Raw genomic sequence first — 13132 nt, forward strand, 5'->3', positions numbered from 1 at the left:
ACCTTTAAAGAGCAGCTAAAGACTGTTATTTAAAACCATGTTTGCTTTACCCTTTTGTGGTTGTTTTATCATCTATTCTTTTGTTAATTATCTGTAATTTTTTTGTTTTATGATCATTTTAATTGTTTTCATTTTAAAGATATTTATTTTTTGTGATATTTTTGTTTGTATTGTCCTTTTTTCTTTTAATTCTGATGTGATCTTCTTTTTGAAGCACTTTGGGATTTTTTTCTGTTATAGGTGCTTTATAAATTATCTTTACTTACTAGATGATCCTCCCACCAATTCTGCCTTTCCTGTGATCCACGGATTACCTCTTATTCACTTTCTTGTTCCCTTTCTTCAAAATTTTTTGGGATCGCTTTCTTTTACTTTCATGGTAATTACATAGTAAATTAAAGTGTATTGTTGTGTAATTAAAGTGTATAATTGTAATAAAGGGTAATTATTGTGTAAAGCAGTATTTACTGGGAATGATTAATAAAAATAAAAACTAGAATTGAACCTGAGTTACATGGTAATAACTTATATGTAATTACCATGTAAGTACTTAGTAATTAGGGGACTGTAAAAGGCAGCGTTACCAATTTTTTTTATCACAATTTTTTTTTAACTTTTCCCAATTTGATGATATTTTTAATCTTATTATTATTATTTTTTTGTTGATGTGAAGCGTCTCAAAGATTGTTTCTTCTTCTGTAATCACAAGGACAACATAAAGATGGTAAACATAAATCCATCAGCTGATTAATCGGTCTACATCTAATCAAAATTAAACATGTCAACGAACAAGTTCAAAAACATTCAGATTATCTGAAATAATAAATACTCGCTCAACACGTTATGACCCTGAAATTAACTGGCTCAGTCTCTCAGTTCAGTGTTTGTTTTAACATTCACTGAATCGGGTCTTAATAAATTATTTTCAATTATAAATTATTTTTCACTTGTGGATTTTCTTTCTGATACATGCGGTATTTTGGTTGCATTTGGAGTGGATGTGGGTCTGATATGAATTATTGGCAATCTGCATTAATGGGTATTTTAAAAAAAATATGAAAATAAATTAATTTCAGTCCAACCATTGCTGTTTGAGGCAACATCAGAGAGACTAGGCTTTTAAATTAGTAGTACAAACACAAATATGAAAACGTCTGGAAGATTTGGACAATGAGAGTTTTCTGGAACTACGTGTGTTTGTTTTATACTGAACAATAAATCATTTATTATTGCTCCGATATCAGAAGAAGTATCTGTGACATTTTGGTGTTTGTTTTCACTCTTTCTAGTACCTGAAACCACATCATATGCATATGTATGCACAGTTATGTATATGGCAAATATAAATGGCAAAAATGGGAACATTTAGACTAAAAATGTCCAAATTTCTTCTTCATGGGTTTCTGTCACATTATCAGTCTTTATTGTACCCACTTGGGTACGTTGGGAGTTATAAAGGCGCTGATGCAAGAATGTGCTGCGTAAATCATCAGAATAAACAAGAGTGAGAGCGATTGCATCATCTAAGCTGATCAGGGGATTTTCTGATGGCCACATTTAAATTAGCAGTGAGTCAAAGCAAGTGTTGCTCTCATCATCTCCACGTGTTCGATGTCACGTCCACACTAGTCTTCATTTCAATAGAAGACACAGTTACTCATTATGAACATTTATCTGTCACTGCTGCTGCAGAAACATAAGCTGTAACTAAATATGTACAATAACATGCTCCATTAACTATTTAATATTGCGGTACGTTTGGTAGAGAACATTTAGGCTCTATATACTATGGCACCACACACTTAAAGTACCAAGAGTCTTGATTTTAAACTTTAGGATATTATTTTTAGGATATCAGTGGTTTTTGAGTCAGAATCTTCAGAACCTTCTCAGTGGGAGAGTATTGCACACAGAAACTGCACGTGAAAGTTTTGTGGATCTCGTGGGTACAGTAGTGGGCAGTCGCTAATGTAAAGGCTAGGTCCCCCCGGAGTCTCCACCCTCCAAGGGGACCTCTGGATCTCTGACGCCTGGATCTCCTCCATCTTCCACGAGTTTGGAAGCAGACCTGTAGCCTCACACCCATTATTGGGCTCTCCTGTAGAGAAACCTTACATACACACGCACATGTACGCACACAGGTGCTCACATGGTGCTCTCACAAGTATGGACTTGTAGTTAGTTAAATATCCTCTTGTTGTTGGTGCAGTGATATCTTGGTTCTGTTGTATTTTTCTTCTCTTTCTCTCTTCTGCAGGTCTAGCAGCAGATGCTTATACATCTTTTGTTTATTTTTGTGAACTTTTTTAAACTGTGAGGCTTGTTTTTTGCACTCAGACATCAATTCTGAATGCTTTACATCTGGACATGGGAAAAAATTATGATACAGAGCCTCTGTGTAATTCAGACCCTGGCCTGGAGCATTAATTATATATGAGGAGTGTTTGTAAAAACACCTCGGACATTACTGACATGTTTTAACATTGTCTGACGGAAATACAAATTGTTAGATATGCTCTCTCATCTGCTCCTTTTCTAAACTTGCAAAAATCTGTCAGTAACGAAAAACATTTGAAAGCCACTATCTATGGATTCCCTGAAAGTTTCCACGAAGACCATGACAGACTTTTTTTTAATTGATCCGATCATCTAACACATTCTTAATAATCTCTGCACAGGAAGCTTTAACGATGCTATAATAATATGCAAGGTATGATCATTTCTGATACAGCGTAGTTGCAGCACTAAAACAGCAGAGAAAATTATATTTTGCAATAAATATGCAAAAAACGAACATATGAATGATTTTAGAGCCAATTTGTTGGCAGAATCTGACATTAAAGAGCAAGTCACCCCCAAATCAACTTTTTTTTTTGCTGATAAACTATATAAACGAGTATCTAATTGTGCTGTAGACACGTGTAGTCAATAATTGGCACTTCAGTGCATCTCAGTTAAAATTTAAATATTCTACCTAAAACTGTCACATTGTGCCGTCGTCAGGGAAAGATTTTAAACTATTTGAATTTAAATTTGCCATCACTTTCAGCTAAGAGGTATGCCATGATGTTAGCTGGTACATTATGATGTCACAATGCCATTGTGTGTTTGTGTGTGTGTGTGAGTGTGTGTGTGTGTGTGTGTGTGTGTGTGTGTGTGTGTGTGTGTGTGTGTGTGTGTGTGTGTGTGTGTGTGTGTGTGTGTATGTATGTGTGTGTGTGTGTGTGTTAGCAGCTCCACCCTCTCGGTCTGCCAGGCAGCAGCATTTATTGCATTTTTCAAACATGAAGTGGGGGTGAAGTAAGTGACTACGTTTACATGCAGCCAATATCCGGGTTATGATCGGGTTAAGGTCGGTATTCGGGTTTCTGAGTTGATCAGAATAACCCGTTTACAAGCATAAATAGAAAGAGTTACCCCTAACTTACATAACCCGATTTAAATGGGACATTGGGGTAGCGTCAGGACCTGTGGACTACGTCCAGACACAATATGAGTCATTTCCGGTTCTTCTCGTTCCGGTATCCGTGAAAACAACTACATGTTTCCCAGTTCGGAAGAGATAGCGACCGCGTTTGTTTGCGCTTTAGTTTCCTCGTCACTCCAAAAGTGTGGTACTGTGCCGCGACTCGCCATGTTGCTCCCAGCTTGTTGTTTACTTCCGGGTATTCTGGCGCATACAAGACGTCTCGCTACTCAAAAGACCAAGATTCCTTGCGAACAGAGCATGCGCAGAACACACGTTTTGATGGGGATATCCCGATATGCGTTTACACGACCAAACATTCAGGTTAGAAAAGGGTTACCCCAGGTGTAGTAACCGGGTTTTTAAAAACCCGGTTATGAGCATATCTGGGTTTTTGGCGGTGTTTTCATGGCCGTGCGGAACCGGGTTATTGTGAATATTCGGGTTTTAAAAGGGTTACTGGCTGCATGTAAACGCACTCATTTTCTTGTAGGGGGTGACTTGCTCTTTAAGTTTAGCTCTAAGCCAGGTGCTCTAACAGAACACCAGGAAAAAAATGGGTCCCAATGTAATTTGTGTGCCGTTGCCATAGTTTGACGTCATCGGTAGGCACAGATTCCCTGTCCTCTTTTTTGGAAATGGAAAAATGGTCACCATACATATGAGGGAAGTAAAGGTAATCACGGACCGATGGTGACCTAGCTTTGTTGATACTGGACTTGTAAGTAATACTTTTTGATCAACAATGTTGACCCTGTTGTCTACAGAGTGGTGTGGCTAAATGGTTTTGCACATTGCACAGAAACAAAACTCAAATCATCTGGAAAACACTGCAGCATTGTAATCATGTCAGATTTCTCACAACCACAATATAACGTGCAGCACAGTAACAAAGAGTAATGATCAGGTGTTCCTGCCTACCTGAGCCTGAGGTCCTCTGCAAACGCCCTGACTCTGAGACACAGCAGAAGCTTGTGAGTCTGTGTGAAGACCTGCATGTTTGTGCAAAGTGGGTTAGGCACCATGGCATGGACTGAGGGATGTGTTATGGTTCTAAAACCAGACATGCGGCCTTGCATCTGCACACTTCTAATTTGGTCACATGCAGAATTTGACTTTCAGTAAAGTGGAGATGAGTAAAATGTTTTAAGATACTTTGTGTTAATGATGTTAATGCATTTGGCAGACACTTTTATCTTAAACGTTTAATTTGTTATGCTGGGTGTTTTTTTCCTTTGTTTGATTTTACAAATCAAAACAGATATGATCATTTAGTTACATCTTATAAAAGATTATAAATTTGAATGACAGGACAAGATAAACAACATCTGCCATAAGAAATCAAAAGGTGAAAGATGTTTTACACAGTAAAAAAGAAGTAGATTTTACAATAAAACGTTGGCAGCTGAGGTTGCTGTAAAAACACGGGTAATAGATTTTCTTCTCTCACGGTATTGTGTGTGTTTGTCAGGCTGTTGGCCAAATACGTATTTTGATGAAGCCTCTAAAAGTAACCTCTGGATTCAACTTAATTTCAGATGATGCAATAGTTGACTGAATAAGAAAAAAAGACCTATAGAAGACAATTTTGCAGATTTTAGGCTAAATTTGATACCGTATAAACTAAAAGTCACACTAAGTGAGGTGTTTTTGAGATAAACTTTGACTAAAACATCTGTAACCCCACATTCACACTGAGTGCAGAGCAGAGTTTTCCTTGACTACATTTTTTTTCGTGGCAGATGAATTTTTATAGACTAAAACAAAATGAAAACATACACACCAATAATGACTAAATTATCACAAATATTAACCAACATTTTCGTTGACGAATTAGAGACAACAAAAACTGACGGAAACAAAAATCCAATCAGAAAACGGAAAGGAGGGACGACCAGGAAAAAGAGAACCAATCAGCAAATGGAAAAGGCGGGACTAGATAAACCAATTAGAGATCAGAGCCGAACGCTGTTTGAACAAGCGACCACTGACCAGAGGTCATGTTGATGTTTATAACGGTAAAAGTTCTGTCTAAAGGGAAAAAATGTTCTAATGGTCTAACGGGAGTAAAAGTAGATGTGCCGATCTGATAAGTTTTTGCATGATGAGTACACATCGAGGGTTTCCAAGTGTTACAGTGTTGTTAGCAGCCAGTGGGGTGGGAGAGTGGTGCTTGATCTCAGCGAACCGAACCATGAAGCAGCGCGCCTTGTCGTCTAATCATTTTTATTTTCGCAGCTGCTACAGCCGGTAAGATCAGTGTTCGGTGTTCTAGCGATGCTTTTGTGAGGAGAAACATCCAGGTGTCCCTCCTTGATCAATCAGTCTGATAAAGAATCTAATAAATACACCTGGAAACCATTCTTACCTTTAGTTGACCTTGAGAGTAATACATTTGAATGTTTTGATGGTATGATGTCATTTCCTGTCATGGTTACAAATATTACTGCACATTACACAGATTTTTTATTTAATTATTATTGAGAGGCTTAATTTCAAACTGTCCATGTTCATTTTGAAATTTTCCGATAAATATTGTTATAGAATCAATTATAATTAGTTTTATTGATTCAAAGTGTGAAATCTGAGTTTTCTTTACAGTTTCAAGTAGCTGTAGTTAACATTTCCTTTACACAAGTGGAAAATTATTTCATTAGAAGAAAACTACTTATGATTTAGTCGATTAAATGAAGACTAAATTTAAAACAAATAGGATGACTGAATTGTAGTCAAAAGGCTAAGACTAAAACTAAATTCAAATTTCTTGTCAAAATTACCAGTGGTGCAGAACAGATCCGGTCTGGTTCCCGTACGGCTTCCAGACGGACTGACATTCCCATCGAATGCAGGTCAGGTGCTGAATGTCTCTAGAAAGCAGCTCCCAGAGCACCAAATGAATAGAAATTTGAAACAGTACATGTTTAAAGATATACATGTAAAAATAACGCGACCCATCATACACAGTGAACTGATATCCTTGTCATTACTTACAAAAGAAAAGTATCTAGCTGAAACATGTCTCACTTCTTGTCTGGCTCTTGCCATCTTTTTACCATCATAACAATCTGCATGAAGCATCCAGAAAAAATTCACTCCAACCTTCTGGAGCTTCATGTCTTCACAACGCAACGCAGCCAGTGTGAATGCTCTGGTTGGACTCAATGATTTCTGGTGTTTGCAGAAGCTGTGTGGAAACCAGACCACATCTGTTCTACATTCAGTGTGAACATGGTTTGACACCATAGATTCTCTGGCAGCAGGTGGATTGTACCCCTTTAGAACAGCGGTACCCAAAGTAGGGGCACGCCCCTGCCTTGGGCGGTGTGATTTAAAAAAAAATACTAATATATATATAGAATTCTCACACACACACACACACACACACACACACACACACACACACACACACACACACACACACACAGGTATATCAAATCAATCAATCAAAGATACTTTATTAATCCCAGAGGAAAATTAGAGTTTCAGTACAAAACTGACATGGCTAATGTCCTCACAGTGACAAAATGTCCCCATGTTGGAGGTGAAAAGTCAAGTCAGCAGATGGAACACACACACACACACACACACACACACACACACACACACACACACACACACACACACAAAGATATATGCTGTCTCCCTCTCATAAAAAAGAAAAACACATCTTTATGTACTAACACACATTTTCTACACTGTAAAAAAAAGTCCAGTGAACTTAAAAAAGTAAAGCAACCAGTTGCAATACAATTTTAAGTTCAGTCAACTTTTAGGTGCTTGCTTTTCTGTATTAACTTAACATTTTGCAAGTTAAAACGTTCAACTGGCTTAAAACTTTAAACTCTCCAAACAAATTGCAGGTTGGATTTTTAACAGTGATCATGCATGCTTACATTTCATTTCTGTGCAAAATGACTACTTCAATCGAAGTTAGTAACAGTAAAAGGAAAGTCCCATATGTGTGTCTCCAACAGCAGCTGAATCTCATTCTCCCCAAGCTGAGATGTGTGTACTGGTTAGTGTAGATTAGATTTTTTCTGGATTTTGCAGCTGTGGTGATGAAGCCTTCATGAAGTTCTTCAGATAAGAAAAGCAAGCCTTGGGTGGAGATTATCGGTTTTGGTTTAGTCATCTGGCCCTTCACATGGCAAATTTCTATTTCACCAATTGTGTCAAATAGAAATCTCAGAATATATTTTAACATTTTGAGAGAGAGGAGAATTGGCTGAAGAGTTTGATGTCTATTATATATACGGTATATAAAAGTTGGGCCATTACAAGACTGAAAACCTATACAGATAGTTCCCAATGTTATATTTTAAGGCAGATATGCAGATATTAATTTTGGACCAATAATATCAAACATACGTCTGTGTGTTTGAAATCAGACATGGGCAAAACCCAATAAACAATCCATTCACTGACAGTTATGGTGTATTTTTATACAACAGCAGAGACGTACCGTGTAAAGAAGGAAAATTAGACTCTAACCCCCAAATCAGGACAACAGGGTGTTATTTTTAGTTTTTCTGCCATGTGCGACACGTCTAAGCCAGTTTAAAAATACATTTTAATCTGTGATCGTTTGACCTACTTAGGCATTTCAACTAGTGCAGTGATGTTTTAAGAAAAAGCCCTGACACTATCTACACCGTGTGATCATGTGTGTTTGTTATAACACACAGGCATCAGCACGTTCCAGCTCTGGATAATTATCATCAAATCAAATTAATTATATGTAATAAACACATTAACCTATTTCCTGTTACTTGTGCATTTTAAAGCCTAGTTTCCATGTTTTTATTTTCCATTTTCTGGAGTTTTTTTTTTCCACACTGACTCATCAGTTATCAGGCAGGAACATGTGAAGTAGTTTTAAATAAATGTCTGATAGTTTGAGACTAGTCAGCACAGGATGGGGCAGTGACACAACGTTCTGTGTTTGTGATATTCCTTGACTGCTGTGAAGTATTTCATGATGACAAGTGGGTTGTTTCTTATTACTAAAATGTAGATTTTTGAAAGCCCCAAACCTCTCCGGTCACCAGGATCTGATTACAACTTTTCTAAAACTCACCAGATCCACATTTCAACAAGTCGGTTTAAAACTCTCACCTAAAAAAATCCTTTATCTGAAGGAAAGTTCATGAGAGTTTTGTGGTCAGAATCTTACCTCATTCTTGTTTTTGGAGCGAGGTGCGCTCTTGCCATTGCTAGCTGTTTCTCTCGCTGGAAGCACAGTTATCTGTTGTACCGGCATGCTGCTGTTTCCAGGAAACAATCCGCTGCTACGCCCAGAGCAATCCCATCTCACTGTCCGGTCCTCTCCTCCTCCAGTCCTCCCTGCTCGGGATCGTCTGTCCCATCCACAGGGTGTTTCCAACACAAATAAAATGCCACACCTGGATCTTTCTTCTTTATCCAATCCAGATCACCAAGAGCAACGAAGACGAAAAAGGGTCATTGTGGCAACAGGAAGACAGCTATGAAGATGCTGGGGTGTGAGGTCGTCATGGCGACTGGGATACAACTCAACAGTGAGCAGAGTTTCCTCCTTTTCCTCCCACACCTCAGCCTTCCTGCTGAGATGGGGTGGAGGAGTGGAGCAGTAAACAAACTCACATCTGAGCAATATCTGACTGTCTTGAAGGGGCAGAGGCAGGAATTTGTTGCTCTTGCTGTGTAACAAGCAGAAGGTCCATGAGGATTAGAGCTTAGACTAACCCCAATCTCCTCCTCTGACCAGGGGTGCACGGCTAATAGGCTTACACAACTTCTGCACATGGACAGCGCTCACACACAGCTCCACAGCTACGCTCATACTCTTTAGGAAGCCATCTTTTTTCTGTCAGGTTAACTTTACAAAATGGGCACAGTGCGTAAAAGGAGAAACCTTTATAAACTGTAAGTGCCATCTGTGTGTGTGTGTGTGTGTGTGTGTGTGTGTGTGTGTGTGTGTGTGTGTGTGTGTGTGTGTGTGTGTGTGTGTGTGTGTGTGTGTGTGTGTGTGTAATCCTATTTTAACCTGCCCCAGGTCATCGGGATTATGATTGATATAATAGGAAACCGCACTGAAAAAAAGGATCGCCCAAAAAAGTTGAAAATGTTTTTTAATTACATGTAAATTTCAATTCAATTCAAGTTTATTTATATAGCGCCAAATCACGACAAGAGTCGTCTCAAGGCACTTCACATAATAAACAGGTCAGTTCATTAAGCCATTCAGAAATAATGTTTCCTATATAAGGAACCCAGCAAATTGCATCAAGTCACTGACTAGTGTCAGTGACTATACAGCAATCCTCATACCAAGCAAGCATGCAGCGACAGTGGAGAGGAAAACTCCCTTTTAACAGGAAGAAACCTCCAGAGAATCCTGGCTCAGTATAAGCAGCCATCCTCCACGACTCACTGGGGATCGAGAAGACAGAGCAGACACACACACACACACACACACATGCACACAAGCACACGCACACACACACACACACACACACACACACACACGCAGGCACGCACACACACGCACACACACAAAGTAATGTGTCTACAGTTATATTGTGATGTCTTAGTAAATATTCCATTTGGTGAGAGATAAACTTTATTGTATTTATCCTAGTGGATCTATAATTAAACGGATAAACTAGTAGTAGCACATCCAACGTCAAGGAAAGCAAAAAGTTATTATCAGGAGAGGGAGAATATTTAAGTGGTTAGCAGCAGTGTGCTAGTCGATGGCCCCCTCCATGAGGCCACCACAGCTCAGCAGAACGTCATTGTAGCTTCTTCTGGGGAGAAAAACACTTAGAGAGAAAATAAAGTTAACAGCTGAAATAGCAGAAAATAATACAGTTAAAGAGCAGATTGTAGAAGAAGGTAGTAGAGTGTGAAAAGTGGTCAGTGTATCCTCCAGCAGTCTAAGCCTATAGCAGCATAACTACAGAGATAACTCTGGATAATCTATCCTATTTAGATGGAAGCATGTTGGAGGCAGGGCAAGGGAGAGGTGTCTTTACCGACTGTACACTCCACCTCCCTCTACTCCCCCACTTGTCCAGATTTAGGCTAACATCAGATTTTAACCATAGGCCCTATCAAATAAAAATGTTTTAAGCCTAGTCTTAAAAGTAGACAAAGTGTCTGTCTCACGGACTAAAGCTGGGAGCTGGTTCCACAGGAGAGGAGCCTGACAACTAAAAGATCTGCCTCCCATCCTAATTTTAGATATTCTGGGAACCACCAGTAGACCTGCAGTCTGAGAGCGAAGTGCTCGGTTAGGAACGTATGGAACAATCAGATCACTGATGTAAGTTTAAGTTTAAATTTGACATAGAATTTTTTTATATAAAGTAAATAAAAGATCAAAGGTCAAAAGAAGTGTTTAACTATAATAAATAACAGGTGTGATTTTTGTTTTTGAATCTTACATAAATTTATTTTGGTTAAGGTTAGGGTAGGATCTCATGTTTTTGTGTGCATGCACGGATTCCTTGTTTTTCCCTCTTCAGCCCAAATGACACACCATGGATTTACTGCTTTCCAGTGGTTTCTTTAAAAATCCTAAAAATGGGATTTGATTAAGTAGGTTTTACTAAACATGCTTATTTTAAGTTTACACTTGGCACATTTGATTTTTGTTGAACTGTTTGTGATTTTATAAAGTTTTGTTAAAACTCATTTAAAAGTTTTAGCTTGTGCTGTTTACTCAGATCAAGAATAATTGATTTGAGTTAGGCAGTTAAAGAGATTACTAAAGATGGAGGAGGCATTCCCAACCACACAGTAAAGCTATGAAACGCTGTAGGTTTTTATCAAAAAACATTATTCATCTTCAAAAAATCAGATTTCAGTGTAAAAAACTTAAACATTGAAATGACTTAAGTTATGTCAACTGTTCCACTAAACCTAGCTGGTTCAATGTAAAGAATAATGTACATTTAATTTTAATACAACATATAACAATGTTTATTGCATTTAAGCACCTAGGTTTGGTGGGGCCAGTTGATATAACTTGGTTAAATACATTCATTTAATTCAACGTTTCATTTGTTACAAGTGTAAACACACTTAGTTTATACTCCACCATCAGCTCAGGTGCAGAGTTGCACCCACACATTGTGATTTGATTCCCCGCCAGGACAACAAGCAAGCAATTTATTTATAAAGCACTTTAAAACAATACAAAATGCTGAACACTAAAAATATGCATAACAGATACAACAACAACAACAAAAACAAATACAGGAGGTTTTAAAAAATGGAGGCGTAGCACTAGTGTTCTGACACCATTGCAATGAAGGCTCTGGCCAACATATTTACTATTGTGTATTATTACTGCGTTTTTGTATTCCAGAGTTGTGTATTTTTAGCATGTGGTGCGCATCAACTAGAGGACTCCATACAACTTAAAAAGCGATCTACGGTCAGTTTGAACAACTGAGATAAAGGTGTACATCAACAAAATAACAAGCATCAATGTTTCTGTTCACTGTGAGTTTAGTTCCTGATATTTTTGCAAAATTAAACGATGAACTAATGAAGTGACTTCGAGTGACTATGAGAATATTTGTCACATAGCATGCAGGGGCAACACTGTGGCTTTAGTTTGAAGCAGCAAAAACGAGATGTGGTTTGACCTAGATACCATCTATCTACCCTTAAAAAGGAACATATGTTAATGTAAGCATGCATGTCAATTCAAAACTATGGCACTGCAACAGATAAAGTAAGTGAAACCTTGTTTAGTTGCCATTAAAACGCTGCACCTCCAACAGCTAATAGCAGAGTGCATGCTGGCTGACGTTCATGCAAGAAGAATGAGTCAGAGAAGAACAGAAGTTTCTGTAATGGAAACGAAGGTATCTTCATTAGTTTCAGCAGAATGTAACAGAGTATGCATCTGATCATATTCTGGTGTCAGGTCAAACTGATGAGGTGTCCTTGTGTGTCTGATAAGCTCTGTAAACTTGTGTAAATAAGTATCGTACCGTTTTAGTAAAGATGCACTCAGGCTGAAACTGTCTGGTCCCTAATTTTACCCTCAAACCAATGAGCTATATTCAGCATCAAGAGCAGTTTTAGTTTTGCAGGATTGACAGAAAATATCAAGACTGAAACAATTAAATCCTAATATTCAGAGCAACTTTCCCAAGAGCAGTTTTAAATCTTATGTGGAGCATCTCTGCTTACACAGTCACACACCTGAGAGGTACAGCACACATAAATAATTAGGGTTAATATGATCTCACTTGAACTTGAGAGGGGAAGACTTAGTTAGCTGTTCACAGCTCTCACGGGAGTGCAACAAAAGAGAGACAGGCATGAGTGTGTGTGAGGCGGGGCATGAAGCTGCTGCGTAACTGTCAGTGTTTAAATGCTTTGTGACACACGCGGGGTAAGAGCTGAACTCTGATTCTGATTCGTTGTCTGATAAAACGTGAGTTTTGGGAACGTTTGCTGTTGTCTTTGTTAGCAGTGGCTGTGAGGTAGTAAAAGTAGATGGCCTCTTTTATAACTGAGATAGAGGTGCTGACCATCATGTTCTCCATTCTGGTTTTTGGCTTATGCACGCTTTTTGGGATGATCAACGAGGAATGCCAACACTTGAATGGTATGGCATCAAGAAAAGTTTTAATTTTTGTGATTGTTGACATTTAAACATGCATT

General features: G+C 38.3%; 1 protein-coding gene across 2 annotated transcripts in view; it reads right to left on the bottom strand.

The window, feature by feature from the left end:
* Positions 1-9404, bottom strand: part of marchf1 (membrane-associated ring finger (C3HC4) 1) — a 30858-nt gene extending 21454 nt beyond the window's left edge. Inside the window, exon 1 of one of the 2 annotated variants that reach the window (XM_070553841.1) lies at positions 8640-9404. In XM_070553841.1, coding sequence (XP_070409942.1) covers positions 8640-8726 — 87 coding nt within the window. In that variant the 5' untranslated portion in view covers positions 8727-9404. The remainder of the gene's footprint in view (positions 1-8639) is intronic. The other variant, XM_015975852.3, reaches the window with a different exon arrangement.
* Positions 9405-13132: the final 3728 nt, after the last annotated feature.

This window comes from Nothobranchius furzeri, chromosome 7, assembly GCF_043380555.1.
Source record: "Nothobranchius furzeri strain GRZ-AD chromosome 7, NfurGRZ-RIMD1, whole genome shotgun sequence".
Lineage (NCBI taxonomy): Eukaryota > Metazoa > Chordata > Actinopteri > Cyprinodontiformes > Nothobranchiidae > Nothobranchius > Nothobranchius furzeri.